This window comes from Salvelinus namaycush, chromosome 13 (assembly GCF_016432855.1).
Source record: "Salvelinus namaycush isolate Seneca chromosome 13, SaNama_1.0, whole genome shotgun sequence".
In the NCBI taxonomy this organism is placed as follows: Eukaryota; Metazoa; Chordata; class Actinopteri; order Salmoniformes; family Salmonidae; genus Salvelinus; species Salvelinus namaycush.
The window spans coordinates 18,249,463-18,265,921 of NC_052319.1; the positions used below are offsets into that span (position 1 = coordinate 18,249,463).

At 44.7% G+C, this 16,459-nt stretch overlaps 1 protein-coding gene across 1 annotated transcript in view; it reads left to right on the forward strand.

Annotated features, from left to right (window-relative positions):
- LOC120058310 (tyrosine-protein phosphatase non-receptor type 4-like) overlaps window positions 1–16,459 on the forward strand; it is a 121,793-nt gene that overhangs the window by 73,723 nt on the left and 31,611 nt on the right. The window contains exons 11-16 of the mRNA XM_039006877.1: window positions 451–514; window positions 2,211–2,383; window positions 3,032–3,100; window positions 3,661–3,795; window positions 10,526–10,684; window positions 15,099–15,255. Of these exons, the coding sequence (XP_038862805.1) occupies window positions 451–514; window positions 2,211–2,383; window positions 3,032–3,100; window positions 3,661–3,795; window positions 10,526–10,684; window positions 15,099–15,255 (757 nt within the window). The remainder of the gene's footprint in view (window positions 1–450; window positions 515–2,210; window positions 2,384–3,031; window positions 3,101–3,660; window positions 3,796–10,525; window positions 10,685–15,098; window positions 15,256–16,459) is intronic.

The following is a 16,459-nucleotide window of genomic DNA, read 5'->3' on the forward strand; positions in this document are numbered from 1 at the left end:
GTGATGCATAGCATTACTCCTCTCAGAGAGCAGATCAGAAAGCATAGCAGTCCAGTCACTCGGAACAGAGATGTATCTGAGAGAGTGAGTCGTGTGGATTCTAGCCTCGCTCCTATTTCTGTCTACAACGGGCTGACAAATTAGCTTTGCTTGGATGGGGCATGACTCACTGCCTTGGAGAGAGAGAAAGAGAATTTGTGTGTGTGTGTGTGTGTAAGAATGTAAAATATATTTAGTTGAGCTGTGAGTCATGTGGGAAAAGGGCTGAAGGGAGGGAGAGTGAGGATGGGATGGGAGGAGGGAGGGAGGGAGGGAGGGGATTAGTCTTGATAGGGAGACATTTTAAAGTCAGCTTCTCTCTGCAGTGGCTCTGATTTGAGCCATGAAAGAAGAGGACCCTCAGCAGTGACACACATTGATGCATTTCTGTGGGTTTCTCTCCCCTCTCAGGTTGAAGATTGTGAAAATATCGTTCAAGTGCAAACAGTTCTTCGTTCAGCTCAGGAGAGAAGTGGTAAGTATTCAAGCCGTTGTTTCCACTGTCCTTCTTTTGACAGTAAAATGTGAGATGGGATCTACTAGCAGCAATGTGTGTGGAGTCAGAGGAGTCTTTTACCCAGTGGACCACACTTTGTAGTGAACGCAGCCCCTAGGTTCCTATAAGCATGTGTGACCATGTTTCCCTGTCATACGTGTCACCAGACCAGACCCAGTTCTCTGGCTCATCCTCATGGTGGAAACTGGGTGAGTTAGACTGGACTAGCTAATACTGCTAATGGACTTAATGACCATCTACCACTGATCCAGTCCCTCCCCTCCCCACACCATACCACAGGCATCCATATCAATCTGAAACAACTTAGCTTAGACATTAACAACAACACACTGCCCCCTTACCCAAACCCAGCGTCCATATTTGTTTATTTGACTAACTGGCATGCTGGCATAATCACCGGCCTGCTCCGCCGCTGACGGTCTCTGGAATCTGGGACAGCGAGACAGGAAGAGCTTGTTAAATGCTTATTAATTATGAAGAATAGATTTGTGGCAGCGGGAGGCGGTGAGCGTGATCTGAAACTGATTCGAAAGCTGCTTGGCTCCCTCTCCTTCTCCCTCCTCTCCTCTGTTTTGTTAAGCCCCATGATGGAATCCCAGGAAAAGATCCCCATCCACTCCCCCCTTCCCTGGTTCAATAATGGATGAGGTGTATTTCTAGAGCAGTTGTACTAAAAGCACTGCGGCCGTCAGCCAGCCTCCATGGTGTCACTCAGGCTGTATAATTAATGGGTGCATCCCAAATGGCACCCAATTCCATATTTAGTGCACTACTTTTGGCCAGGGTTCTGCCCAAAATAGTGCAGTATGTAGGGTGCCATTTGGGATGCACCCATGGACAGATGGGTAAGGCTGTTCACGGCCGGTCATGTGAGCACGGGTCACAGCACACACTTTAAAAAGCAACAACAAACCAGGAAATTAATTTGCCTCTTTATTTTTTTTTCTTCTCCTGGACTAGTGAGTTGTCTCCAGTGAGCAAGAGAGTAGCCCTACTTTATCTGACCTCACGGCTAGGCTAGGTGACCTCTAGTCTAATGTACATGATGATGGGGTTGTTCAGAGAACCTGCTCTTCCTTGAAGTTGTTTCAAGATGCAAGTGTGGACGGTCAGAAAACTCGCTGTGTAAAAAAAAAAAAATACACTGAACCTAAACTTCTAGGTGGTGGTTGTTTTTGCAGTCTTTTTCTGTTTGTAGGCTAACACAGGCTATATGAGCTGAACTTGTACCAGAACATTAGCTGTCCCTGTGAACATTATTACCCAAGTGGGACCACCATGTCTTCATGGCTAGTGCCATCAGGAGACCCTCTGGGGGCTGAGGGAGGGGTATGGGGATGTTGTGGCTGCAGACAAGGATTAACCCCCTGCTGCCTGTCTCCCCCCTTCTGTGACCAAGAGCTTGACTCAACACCTCCTCACTGCTGCTACTTGAGTCTCAGGCATGCTAAACACACACACACACACATACAGACTCCAACCCTAGGTCACAACGAACAAGGAGAATCATAGTACACAGTAAACCCTATGGACCGAAAAAATTTAATGATCTGTGGGAAGGCGGTTACATACCAGCAGCTCGGACTGTATCTCATTTGTCATTATTGTTGTCACTCACTGTCATTCTCTTTCCCTTCCCTCCCTCCCTTTACAGAATGAGACCAGGGAGACGTTGCTGGGGTTTAACATGGTAAACTACAGAGCCTGTAAGAACTTATGGAAGACCTGTGTAGAACACCACACCTTCTTCCGTCTGGACCGGCCCGTTCCCCCCCAGAAGAACTTCTTTGCCCACTACTTTACCCTGGGCTCCAAGTTCCGTTACTGGTAGGCGAAAATCCCCATTGCCACCCATGAGCATGCACGCACACACACACACACGCACACGCACACACACCCTCGCCAGCCGCAAAACACTGTCATTGAAATGTCAACACAGGTACAATGTTTGCTAGGTCACTATGACAAGTTCCATCAATTATCAGTGTTTGGGGAGTTACATTAGCTGTTGGCTATCGTGCTCTCATCTTGGAGAAAAGTAGTTGAATTATTAACCATGTCCCAGAACTGAGCTTGTTTTTCAAAATGCTTTTTAGTTTTTTTGGCGAAAAGGGAGTTCTTCTATTATTCATTTGGACTCATTTCTCAGATGTAGTTTAGAAAATAGTACAAACAAATGTAAACTGTTCACTGTTGAAATTTAAATACTTGAGTATTTGCTCTGAGCTGTGCTGTGAGTGGAGGTGATGAGGGGGCTAAAACTTCTGAGTTTCATCGTTCTAGATTGTGCTGTGACAAATCGGGGTTTTGGAGAAAAGTCTGAGACATGGTTGAAACAAACACGTAGTGGAGAGGAGTTTTTTTATGCATTATTGAAGCGCATGTTGGGAAGTAAGGTGCAGCACAGCAGTTTGTAATATGTGGCTGAATGGTATTAAATGATGGTTGGATGTTGTTTGAACGTTGTCTCTGCAGCGGGAGGACAGAGGTGCAGTCGGTGCAGTATGGCAAAGAGAAGGGGATCAAGGACCGGGTGTTCGCCAGGTACGTAATGCACCACAGCACTGTACGGTCTGTACATGTATATGAACAGATGCATTCTGAATGTATCTGTTAGGCCGCGTTACTGCTATAAGGTCCTCTAAGAGTATGCTATAAGAGTAAGACGGCCTTAAATCTGTAATGCCCAAAGTCAATATAGGAAGTGATGGTGAACGAGCACCAGCTAATTAGCATTCATTTACTGCCTTATTATTGCCCCTCTACCCAGAGGTGATGTAGGATGAATTAGTGGTGTTGATGGGCCAAACTTAACATCCTTGTCTCACAGCTTATATCTTTATCTCTGAGTTGGGGCCTCAGTCAGCATCAACATCTGGGCTTAAGACTGGATTGTTTCATAACTCTGGCTGTGTCTAAGATGGCATCCTATTCCCTATTTAGTGCACTCTATGTAGGCCCTGGTTGAAGGTAGTGCACTATATAGGGAATAGGGTGCCTTTTTCCCCCCATCTCCTTTATCACAGTCCTCCATCCCATTGGTCAGTAGTATCACTTTCTCCTTGGCTTGGTCATGTGATTGATTGTGTTTCCTTTCTGAGTAGGTCTCCCAGTAAGCCCCTGGCCAGGAAGTTCATGGGCGGGACAGACTGGGAGGCTGTGAGCCGGAACAGCTTATCAGACGAGAGGCTGGAGACCCAGAGCCTGCCCACACGCTCCCCACCCGGAACCCCTAACCAGTAAGTTCCTCACACTACTCCTTATACCATGTCCTAATATAATGCCCACATATCATGACCTTCGAGAGGGCGAGACAGACAGTGCATTTGGAAAGTATTCAGACCCCTTCCCTTTTACCTAAATTTGTTGTTACAGCCTTATTCTAAAATTGATTAAATTAATTGTTTTCCTCATCAATCTACACACACTACCCCATAATGACAAAGCAAAAACAGGTTTTTAGAAATTTTTGCAAATTTATTACACTAATACCTTATGTAAATAAGTAGTCAGACCCTTTGCTATAAGACTTGAAATTGAGCTCCGGTGCATCCTGTTTCCATTGATCATCCTTGATGTTTCTCCAACTTCAATCAAGTCCACCTGTGGTCAATTCATTTGATTGATTTGGAAAGGCACACACCTGTCTATATAAGGTCCCACACTTGACAGTGCATGTCAGAGCAAAAACCAAGCCTTGAGTTCAAAGGAATTGTCTGTAGACCAGCAGCTCAGTGGTGTTGATGGTGCTTTGTGAATGTTGACCTGTGTAAAGGTCTTGCTCACATCAGCTACAGAGAGCGTGATCACAGTCGTCCGGAACAGCTGGTGCTCTCATGCATGCTTCAGTGTTGCTTGCCTCGAAGTGAGCATAAAAGGCATTTAGCTCATCTGTTAGGCTCACGTCACTGGGCAGCTCGTGGCTGCGTTTCCCTTTGTAGTCTGTGATATTTTTCAAGCCCTGCCACATCCGATGAACATCAGAGCTGGTGTAGTAGGATTCAATCTTAGTCCTGTATTGACACTTTGCCTGAGGGCATAGCATGATTTCTTATGAGCTTCTGGATTAGGGTCCCGCTCCTTGAAAGCAGCGCTAGCCTTTAGCTCGGTGCGGATGTTGCCTGTAATACATGGCTTCTGGTTGGGAAATGTATGTACGGTCACTGTGGGGACGTTATCGATGCACTTATTGATGAAGCCGGTGACTGAGGTGGTATACTCCTCAGTGCCATTGGATGAATCCCGGATCATATTCCAGTTTGTGCAAGCAAAACAGTCCTAGTAGTATAGCATCAGTGTTATCTGACCACATCCTTATTGAGTGAGTCACTGGTACTTCCTGCTTTAGTTTTGTAAGCTTGTAAGCAGGAATCAGGAGGATAGAATTATGGTCAGATTTGCCAAATGGAGGGCGAGGGAGAGCTTTGTATGCGTCTCTGTGTTTTGAGTAAAGGTGGTCTAGAGTTGTTTTTCCCTCTTTGCAAATGTGACATGCTGGTAGAAATTAGGTAAAACTGATTTAAATTTGCCTGCATTAAAGTCCCCTGCCACTAGGAGCGCCGCTTCTGGATGAATTTTCTTGCTTGCTTATAGGCTTATACAGCTCTGCGTGCGGTATTAGTGCCAGCATCGATTTGTGGTGATAAATAGATGGCTACGAATAATATGGATGAGAACTCTCTTGGTAGATAGTGTGGTGTACAGCTTATCATGAGGTATTCTACCTCAGGTGAGCAATACCTTGAGATTTCTTTAATTTTAGACATTGCGCACCAGCAGTTATTGACCAATACACACCCCCACCCCTCGTCTTACCAGACGTAGCTGCTCTGTCCTGCTGATACATGGAGAATCCAGCCAACTCTGTATTATCCGTGTCATCGTTCAGCCACGTCTCTGTGAAACATAAGATATTACAGTTTTTAATGTCCCATTGGTAGGATAGTCTTAATCGTAGATCATCCAGTTGGTTTGCCCATGATTGCACTTTGGCGAATAATATGGAGGGAAGTGGTGGTTTACCTACTCGTCGACACCTCATCCAGGAATACGTCTTTCCCGAATTGAATCCTTTGTTCGTACCCCCGAGAGCAATTGAACTTATTCCAGAGGCTGCTCCAAAACACCGCCGGTGGAGAAGAGGTATTCGGAGTGGACTTCTAGTCCGACTCAGGAGGCGTGCATACTATCCAACGCTTCCGAGTTTATTACTCGCTAATGTACAGTCTCTGGATAATAAAGTAGATGAGCTCAGGGTGAGGATTTCCTTCCAGAAAGACATCAGGGATTGTAACATTCTCAGTACATCGTGTAGACAGGAATAAAGAACTCTCCGGGAAGAAGAAAGGCAGGCGTGTATGTTTCATGATTAACTACTCATGGTGTGATTATGGTAACATACAGAAACTCAAGTCCTTTTGTTCATTCGACCTAGAATACCTCAATCAAATGCCTACCTTATTTCCTCCCAAGAGAATTCTCTTCGGTTATAGTCACAGCCGTGTATATTCCCCCTCAAGCCGATACCACGACGGCCCTCAAAGAACTACACTGGACTTTATTCAAACTGGTAACAACATATCCTGAGGCAGCATTTATTGTAGCTGGGGATTTTTAACAAAGCAAATTTGAGGAAAAGCCTACCAGCGTTCTACCAACACATCGACGAATACACGGTTACGGTTCAACAGGAAGTGTATAGGAGATTTTGTACCCAATGTGACTTTTTAAAACCTACCCAAACCATAAACTGTGGATAGATGGCAGCATTCGCGCAAGAACCACTGCATTCATCATTGGCAAGGTGACTGGGAATATGGCCGAATACAAACAGTGTAGTTATTTCCTCCGTATATCAATCACAGGCAAAACATCAGTACAGAGACAAAGTGGAGTCGCAATTCAACAGCTCCGACACGAGACGTATGTGGCAGGGTCTACAGACAATTACGGACTACAAAGGATGTCCGCGACGTGGCTGGTTTTCCGTCTTGCTTCACCCGCTTTGAGGATAACACAGTGCCACCGACGTGGGGGCTCATTCTCCATGGCCGACATGAGTAAGACATTTAAGCGTGTTAACCCTCGCAAGGCTGCCGGCCCAGACGGTATCCATAGCCGCTTCCTCAGAGCATGCACAGATCAGCTGGCTGGAGTGTTGATGGACATATTCAATCTCTCCCTATCCCAGTCTGCTGTCCCCACTTGCTTCAATATTTCCACTATTGTTCCCATGAAAGCAAAGGTAACAGTAATTTAGTTCCATCACCCCGTAGCACTCACTTCTGTCATCATGAAGTGCTTTGAGGGGCTAGTTAAGGATCATATCCACCTCTACCTTACCTGACACCCCAATAGATTCACAGACGATGCAATCGCCTGCACACTGCCCTATCCCATATGGACAAGAGGAATGCCTATGTAGGAATGCTGTTCATTGACTATAGCTCAGCATTCAACACCATAGTACCCTCCAAGCTCATCGTTAAGCTCGGGGCCCTGGATCTGAACCCCGCCCTGTGCAACTGTGTCCTGGACTGCACAGGTGGTGAAGGTAGGAAACAACACCTCCGCTTCGCTGATCCTCAACACAGGGGCTCAACAATGGTGCGTGCTCAGCCCCCTCCTGTACTCCTTGTTTACACATGACTGTGTGGCCACTCACAGCTCCAACTCAGTCATGAAGTTTACAGACGACACAACAGTAGTAGGCCTGATTACCAACAATGACGAGACAGCCTACAGAGAGGAGGTGAGTGCCCAGGGAGAGTGGTGCCAGGAAAATAACCTCTCAACCAACATCAACAAAGCAAAGTAGCTGATTGTGGACTTCAGGAAACAGCAGAAGGAGCACACTCCTATCCACAACGATGGGACCGCAGTGGAGAAGGTGGAAAGCTTAAAGTTCTTCGTCAGTGATGTGTACGCCGATCTGAAATGGTCCACCCACACAGACAGTGTGGTGAAGGGGCAACAGCGCCTCTTCAACCTCAGGAGGCTGAAGAAATTTGGCTTGTCACCTAAAACCCTCACAAACTTTTACAGATGCCCAATTGAGAGCATTCTGTTGGGCTATATCACCACTGGTACCAAAACTGCACAGTCCGCAAGGTTGGTGCGGTCTGCCCAACGCATCACCGGAGGCAATCTACCTACCCTCCAGGACACCTACAGCAACCAATGTCACAGGAAGGCCAAAAAGATCGTCAAGTACATCAACCACCCGAGCCACGGCCTGTTCACGCCACTATCATCCAGAAGGCGAGGTCAGTACAAAGCAGGGAACGAGAGACTGAAAAACAGCTATCAAGGCCATCAGACGTTTAAATAGCCATCACTAGCCGTCTTTCACCTGGTTACACAACACTGCACCTTTTAGGTTGCTGCCCTTTTTAAGGTATTGGCCACTCCAATACCTTAACTTTTTTGTCCTTAAGCCATTTTGCCACAACTTTGGAAGTATGCTTGAGGTCATTGTCCATTTGGAAGACCCATTTGCGACCAAGCTTGAACTTCCTGACTGATGTCTTGAGATGTCGCTTCAATATCCACATAATTTTCCTACCTCATGATGCCATCTATTTTGTGAAGTGCACCAGTCACTCCTGCAGCAAAGCACCTCCACAACATGATGCTGCCACCCCCGTGCTTCACGGTTGAGATGGTGTTCTTCGGCTTGCAAGCCTCTTCCTTTTTCATCCAAACATAACCATGGTCATTATGGCCAAACAGTTCTATTTTTGTTTCATCAGACCAGAGGACATTTCCCCAAAACGTACGATCTTTGTCCCCATGTGCAATTGCAAACCGTAGTCTGGCTACAGTGGAGCGGCCTTTCAGGTTATGTCAATTTAGGACTTGTTTTACTGTGGATATAGATACTTTTGTACCTGTTTCCTCCAGCATCTTCACAAGGTCCTTTGCTGTTGTTCTGGGATTGATTTGCACTTTTCGCACCAAAGTACGTTCTTCTCTAGGAGACAGAACGCGTCTCCTTCCTGAGCGGTTTGACAGCTGCGTGGTCCCATGGTGTTTATACTTGCGTACTATTGTTTGTACAGATGAACGTGGTACCTTCAGGCATTTGGAAATTGCTCCCAAGGATGAACCAGACTTTCTTTTCTGGTCTTGGCTGATTTCTTTTGATTTTCCCATGATGTCAAGCAAAGAGGCACTGAGTTTGAAGGTAGGCCTTGAAATACAGGTACACCTCCAATTGACTCAAATTATGTAAATTAGCCTATCAGAAACTTTTAAAGCCATGACATCATTTTCTGGAATTTTCCAAGCTGTTTAAAGGCACAGTCAACTTGGTGCATGTAAACTTCTGACCCACTGGAATTGTGATACAGTGAAATAATCTCTCTGTAAACAATTGTTTGAAAAATCACTTGTCATGCACAAAGTAGATGTCCTAACCGACTTGCCAAAGCTATAGTTTGAACAATACGTTTGTGGAGTGGTTGAAAACAAGTTTTAATGGCTCCAACCTAAGTGTATGTAAACTTCCGACTTCAACTGTACATAGTTGGAATCACTGGCCACTTTAATAAGGGAACAATTAAATAATATTAATATGTTTACATACTGCTTTACTCACCTCATATGTATATACTGTATTCGATTCTGCTGTATTTTAGTCAATGGCAATATTTGATATATTTCTTAATTCCATTCTTTTACTTTTAGATTTGTGTGTGTCTTGTTCTGAATTGATATACTACTGCACTGTTGGAGCATTTCGCTACACCCGAAATAACATGTGTATGTGACCAATACGATTTGATTTAGAGCTCCGAGACAGGATTGTGTTGAGGCACAGATCTGATAAAGGGTACAAAAAAGTTTCTGCAGCATTGACTCCCCGAGAACACAGTGGCCTCCATAATTTTTAAATGGAAGTTTGGAACCACCTAGACTCTTCCTAGAGTTGGCCTCCTGGCCAATCTGAGCAATCAGGGGAGAAGGGCCTTTGTCAGGGAGTTGACCAAGAACCCAATGGTCACTCTGACAGAGGTCCAGAGTTCCTCTGTGGAGATGGGGAACCTTCCAGAAGGACAACTGTCTCTGCAGCACTCCACCAATCAGGCTTTTATGGTAGTGTGGCCAGACAGAAGCCACTCCTCAGTTAAAGGCACATGACAGCCCACTTGGAGTTTGCCAAAAGGCACCTAACGATTCTCAGACCATGAGAAACAAGATTATCTGGTCTGATGAAACCAAGATTGAACTCTTTGGCCTGAATGCTCAGCGTCACGTCTGGAAGAAACCTGGCACCCATCCCTAAGGTGAAACGTGGTTGCAGCAACATGCTGTGGGGATGTTTTTCAGTGGCAGGGAGACTAGTCAGGACCAAGGGAAAGATGAACAGAGCAAAGTACAGAAAGATCCTTGATGAAAACCTGCTACAGAGCGCTCAGGACCTCAGACTGGGGTTAAGGTTCACCTTCCAACAGGACAACGACCCTAAGCACACAGCCAAGACAACGCAGGAGTGGCTTCCCATCCAACCTGACAGAGCTTGAGAGGATCTGCCAAAGGTGCTTCAACAAAGTATTAAGTAAAGGGTCTGAATACTTGGGTAAATATGATTTTTTTTATTTTGAATACATTTGCAAAAACCTGTTTTTGCTTTGTCATTATGGGGTATTGTGTGTAGATTGAGGGGATTTAATCCATTTTAGAATAAGGCTGTAACGTAACACGTAATGCGGATAAAGTCGAGGGGACTGAATACTTCCCGAATGCGCTGTACATTGTGAGGGAATTCCAGTTCCAATACCTTCGGTAATGGTACTGACACATTTCATTGCATGAGTGAAAGGAATTATACACATTCAAATGTTTCAGAGAGCTGGACAAAACATAGAATCCAAATAAAATAGTTTTCCAACTGTGGATAGCGTACATTCATTTGCTTTGATTACACACACAATCCTCCTAACCACCGATTTGTGTGTATGCGTGCAGCCGGAACTCGTTCGTACAGGAAGGGACGAGGATGCGGCCGTCGTCGGTTGGGCACCTGGTGGACCATGTGATTCACGCCTCGCCCAGCCTCCCTGTCTTCTCCAATCACAAATCCGCATCCTCTACCCAGGCCAACTCCATCAGCCTCGACTCTACCCCGTAAGTCTGCTGCCACACTCTCACCCCAATCACCAGTCAGCCTCATCCACTCAAGGCAACTGCATCAGACTGGACTCCACTCGTAAGTCTGACCCCTTGTGGACACTGGACACACTGCAGTAGTGAGGAAGATGAGAGAGGTGGTGGTTAGGAGTAGCCCTGTTGACATGACTGCATGATCTAACCAGGAACAACTCTGGCCCCTAGTTATAGCCCAGTACAAGAGACTAGGCCTACACTGAAACAATATGTTCGTGCTCAGAGAATGACTGTCAAACATTATAATGGAAGATCTCTCACCAGCTCCCTCCCAAACAAACACCACTATAGTTGTTAATGAGGATGAAAGTTGGTGACAGTGCATAGATTCCACTGTTAACGTCCCCACTAAAGCCGCTGTCTAAAAGTCTATGGGAGCCACATTAAATTGGACTTGACAGTTCCAGTGCCATGCTGTCTACTCCGACTGCTGAAACAGCTGATTTTTAACGGTTAGCCTGTGGTCTGTGGCTTACAATTACAGTTCACACCCTTTCCCAAATGTCATTTAATGGGCTTAAATGGAAACAGAGACTTTGAACGCGGGCTGTAAAAAATGAAGTGTTTACAGCTCTGGGGGCATGGAGGGGGTTCGGCAGGGCTGGGATGGAGCAGGATGGGGGTTGGGGGGTGATCAACACAGTACTAGTAACAATAACAATGCTTTTGTCCTGTCTGACTGGGAGCCGTATAACCCTCTTAGGTCAAAATGCCCGTGGCTCTAGTCTACTGCAGTGTTGGTCCACTGATATCTGAGAGTAGCCTAACCCCTAGTGTCTTTGACTGAGAGCCATATACCCCTCTTAGGTCAAATTGTCCTAATGCTTCTGTTAATGCAGTAGTGGTTCACTGACATCTGAGAGTAACCTAACCCCTGGGCTACTAGGGTTGGGTTGCCCTGATGAGTGGGGCTATGTTCAACTTGTAAACCCAGCTCTGGCCTCACCCTGTCCCGCTCCCACCCTCTGTCGTCCCTCTGCCCGTCATCCCAACCTCAACCAACCCTGTACTCCAGTTCCTTTGGCTGTTATGTTCTTCGAGATGCCTTTCAGAGTTCCAGTAACTGTTTATTATTAGGCTAGATTGGGTAAGTGCCACTAGGAGTGGAGGACGATTAATAGCCTGTCTGTCCGAGTCTCTCCATATGTTACTGTCTTATCTTAGAGCAGGAATGGTTTTTATATGTTCTGCTGTGTTATCTTACCAAGAACTATGTCACCAGCATTAGTACAGATACTGCACCTGTACTGGGAATGGAGGGAATAGTTCTGACACGTACATAATCCCTATTTAAGCTATGCATATGCACACAAACATGCCTACACTCACCATATATACTTTCCCTCCCTATTTCGCTCTCATTTCACTTCTTCATTCCCACACACACAGGCACACGCGTACATGCACACTTGCACGCACCCACATTCCGTGCCAAGCCATTTGCTCATCTCTTTTGTCACTGACCCAGAAGATGACATAACCACCTGCTCACTATTCCTGAGAAATCACACATCATTGCTATATCCAGTGACACACACGCACATAGATTCTCTCTTCTGCTCTCTCAAAAATAAACATAAAAACAACCATATTCCCTGTCACGTAGCCTTAGCTCAGTGAGGATAAGGTTTCAGGCGGTTGAAACCAAAGCATAGCAACCAGGTCATGTAATACCTCCCCCTCTACAACCTGATCTGTAAACCAGGAAAACATCCCACTACACTGTCACTTGAAAGGCGGCTGACCCTAGACTGTACTTTAAAGAATAAAGAGAATATTGAACTTTCCCTGACTTTACAGTCATTGTGAAAAAGGACCGCAATTGTAGCACGTTATATCTTATTGTCTTGATGTAATTAGTGGAATACACCAATCTGTTTTTGTAAAGCCAACTCTCCAGCATTTCAGACCAAGATACTCGAGCTTAAACTAGTATTTGATAAAGTGTGTTACGTTGCGTCTCCCTGTGGTCAGTGAGCAGTAGTCCTGCCCGTCTCTCCCTCCCCCCAGCCCTGTGGCTGATGTCAGCATAGTGTCTGTTTATGTTGGAGAGGCCTGTCTGTCCTTCCTGCAGGGTCCCCCTCTGGACCAGGCCAGTGTCTCCTGTGTTGTGACACCAGCCCGGCATACAGGACGCTAAACAAAGACATTGTGCTGTGAACTGGCCATGACTGGCCTCTACTCCCCCTGGGCCTCCTGTGAATTCTGTGGTTGAATGACTAGGATGGTTAGGTACACTATCACACACCCCCACTGTGACTAGGTGGGTTAGGTACACAAAGAGCCATATAATGTATATAGAGTTCAGCCAGGTTTTAGCACGGCTGCCATGTCGGAGGCTTTACTCTTTAAATGTTCGTGGTGAAATTCTGTAGTTACCCGCTTTAAACAAGCACAACATAGCAGCGTATTTAAGACATTTTTATCGCGCCGCTTTTGGGATAATGTGTATCCTAGTCTGTACTGTGTTGTGGTGTCAACAAATTGCATGTCTGCATTCAATGGACATCTTCATAGGTTTTGAAAACTATCAGAAATAAACACCACAACGTGGAAGCGGCAATTATCACTTAGCAACAACTATAGAGAAAGTGGCGGACAGAAACCGCATTGGACCAACGCTGTGTGTGTACAGTTGAAGTCAGAAGTTTACATACACCTTAGCCAAATACATTTAAACTCCGTTTTTCACAATTCCTGACATTTAATCCTAGTAAAAATTCCCTGTCTTAGGTCAGATAGGATCACCACTTTATTTAAAGAATGTGAAATAATAGTAGAGAATGATTTATTTCAGCTTTTATTTCTTTCATCACATTCCCAGTGGGTCAGAAGTTTACATACACTCAATTAGTATTTGGTAGCATTGCCTTTCAATTGTTTAACTTGGGTCAAACTTTTGGGTAGCCTTCCACAAGCTTCCTACAATAAGTTGGGTGAATTTTGGCCCATTCCTCCTGACAGAGCTGGTGTAACTGAGTCAGGTTTGTAGGCCTCCTTGCTCGCACACACTTTTTCAGTTCTGCCCTCACATTTTCTATAGGATTGAGGTCAGGGCTTTGTGACGACCACTCCAATACCTTGACTTTGTTGTCCTTAAGTCATTTTGCCACAACTTTGGAAGTATGCTTGGGGTCATTGTCCATTTGGAAGACCCATTTGCGACCAAGCAAATGGAGCAAAAGCATCCTTTTTCCTCCAAACATAACGATGGTCATTATGGCCAAACAGTTATATTTTTGTTTCATCAGACCAGAGGACATTTCTCCAAAAAGTACGATCTTTGTCCCCATGTGCAATTGCAAACTGTAGTCTGGATTTTTTATGGTGGTTTTGGAGCAGTGGCTTCTTCCTTGCTTTGCGGCGTTTCAGGTTATGTCAATATAGGACTTGTTTTACTGTGGATATAGATGCTTTTGTACCTGTTTCCTCCAGCATCTTCACAAGGTCCTTTGCTGTTGTTCTGTGATTGATTTGCACTTTTCGCCTCAAAGTACGTTCTTCTCTAGTAGACAGAACGCGTCTCCTTCCTGAGCAGTATGACGGCTGCGTGGTCCCATGGTGTTTATACTTGCGTACTATTGTTTGTACAGATGAACGTGGTACCTTCAGGCGTTTGGAAATTGCTCCCAAGGATGTTCATCAGACTTGTGGAGGTCTAAAAAAAAAAATCTGACGTTTTGGCTGATTTATTTTGATTTCCCCATGATGTCAAGCAAAGAGGCAGTGAGTTTGAAGGTAGACCTTGAAATACATCCACAGGTACACCTCCAATTGACTCAAATGATGTCAATTAGCCTATCAGAAGCTTCTAAAGCCATGACATCATTTTTTGGACATTTCTAAGATGTTTAAAAACACAGTCAACTTAGTGTATGTACACTTCTGGCCCACTGGAATTGTGATACAGTGAATTATAAGTGAAATAATATGTCTGTAAACAATTGTTGGTAAAATTATTTGTGTCATGCACAAAGTAGATGTCCTAACCGACTTGCCAAAACTGTAGTTTGTTAACAAGAAATTTGTGGAGTGGTTGAAAACGAGCTTTAATGACTCCAACCTAAGTGTATGTAAACTTCTGTCTTCAACTGTATGTGTGCATGTATGACTCTGGGTACACAGAATAACACACACCCACTGTGTCTCCCTGTTGGAGAATGTACTGTAGCAGCTCTGCTTTGCTATTGGCCAATGGCCACAGGAGCAACTGGAGTCTCAGCTAAACCAAAAACTCTGATTCGCTCAATGGTTTACTGAGTTCTGTTGGATTTTAGGAAATGGAACGTGTCTTATCTTGAAAAAGGATCAAGGACTTCACTGACTGACAGACAGAATGTACGGTACCATTAGCTAACACTGTCTCTCTCTACAGATCCCCAGAGACAGTAGATGGTCAGCCCCCGGCCCTGCCTCCCAAACAGTCCAGGAAGAACCTGAGCCAGATCATCCAGGACCACTCCCAGCAGAGTCTCCTAGACAACCACATCAATGAGATGTATGACATCCCCATGGCAACTGACAAATCCACGGTAAGACCACCCCATAGACTTACAGCTAACTGACAAAATGAAGGAAACGCCAACATGAAGTGTCCTAATAGGGCGTTGGACACCATGAGCCAGAACAGCTTCAATGCACCTTGGCATAGATTCCACAAGTGTCTGGAACTCTCTTGGAGGAATGCAACACCCTTCCACAAGAAATTCCATAATTTTGTGTGTTGTTGATGGTGGTTGAAAACGTTGTCTCAGGCGCTGCTCCAGAGTCTCCCATAAGTGTTCAATTGGGTTGAGATCTGGTGACAGAGAGCCATGGATTTCCGGTTTACATCGTTTTCATGCTCATCAAACCATTCAGTGACCACTCGTTAGTACCGAGTGATAATTTTTAAAAACTTATTAACCAACGTTATTTTTTTTAAACAACTAATTGACCAACGTCTGTTCAATTATTTGAATTCCATTTCGTTAGATTTTTATCTGTGAGCTCGATGTGCAGTTTCTGTGGAGATAAGTCGTATGAAGCCTGAACTGTGCGATGTAGTTGGGAATTCCAACAGGCCAATATTCAACAGTTTTGTGCAGAAAACTTGGTAATTAACTATAATGACCATGATCCATTGCGAGCCTGCTTAAACTTGTCTGGTCTGTGCGGAGCAGAAAGAGAGACGAGAGAACGCTTGATCGAGAGGGATAGAAAGCAGTTGCTTTGAGGTTGAAAGTACATGATCTAATTGATTTGATTGTTGGTATTCAGCAGTCATAAAAGTATGCCTTATTTACTTTGAAGAACTACTAAAATAGTGATTTTGTCAGACAGCATAGGCAGCAGCTCTATGGAGATGACTGGGAATGAAATAATAGTCATCAAATAAAACAAGTATTTTATTAAAGTGTAAAAGTCATGTAAATAAATGATGGTTAAGTGATGAGCAGTAATAGGCTGTCACTACCATCATGGGACTTTTAGTAATTGTTTTATTCAGTGTTCCAGCATTAAACCAGTGCTTTTAAAGTGGAACTGACAGCGTTGAACTATTTTGCAGATATAAAACAGACAATCATAATATCAAGTCAAAAATATCAAATTCCCAGTTTGTGCTACAAAACCAGCTTTTTATGAGGTTTTTAAAATAGGTTTTATTTGACTCAATGTTCCATGATGCACACGAAGGCATTGCTGGCAGAATAGATGGCATGCAGTTCAATGCATGATTTAATATTGGTAGTCCAA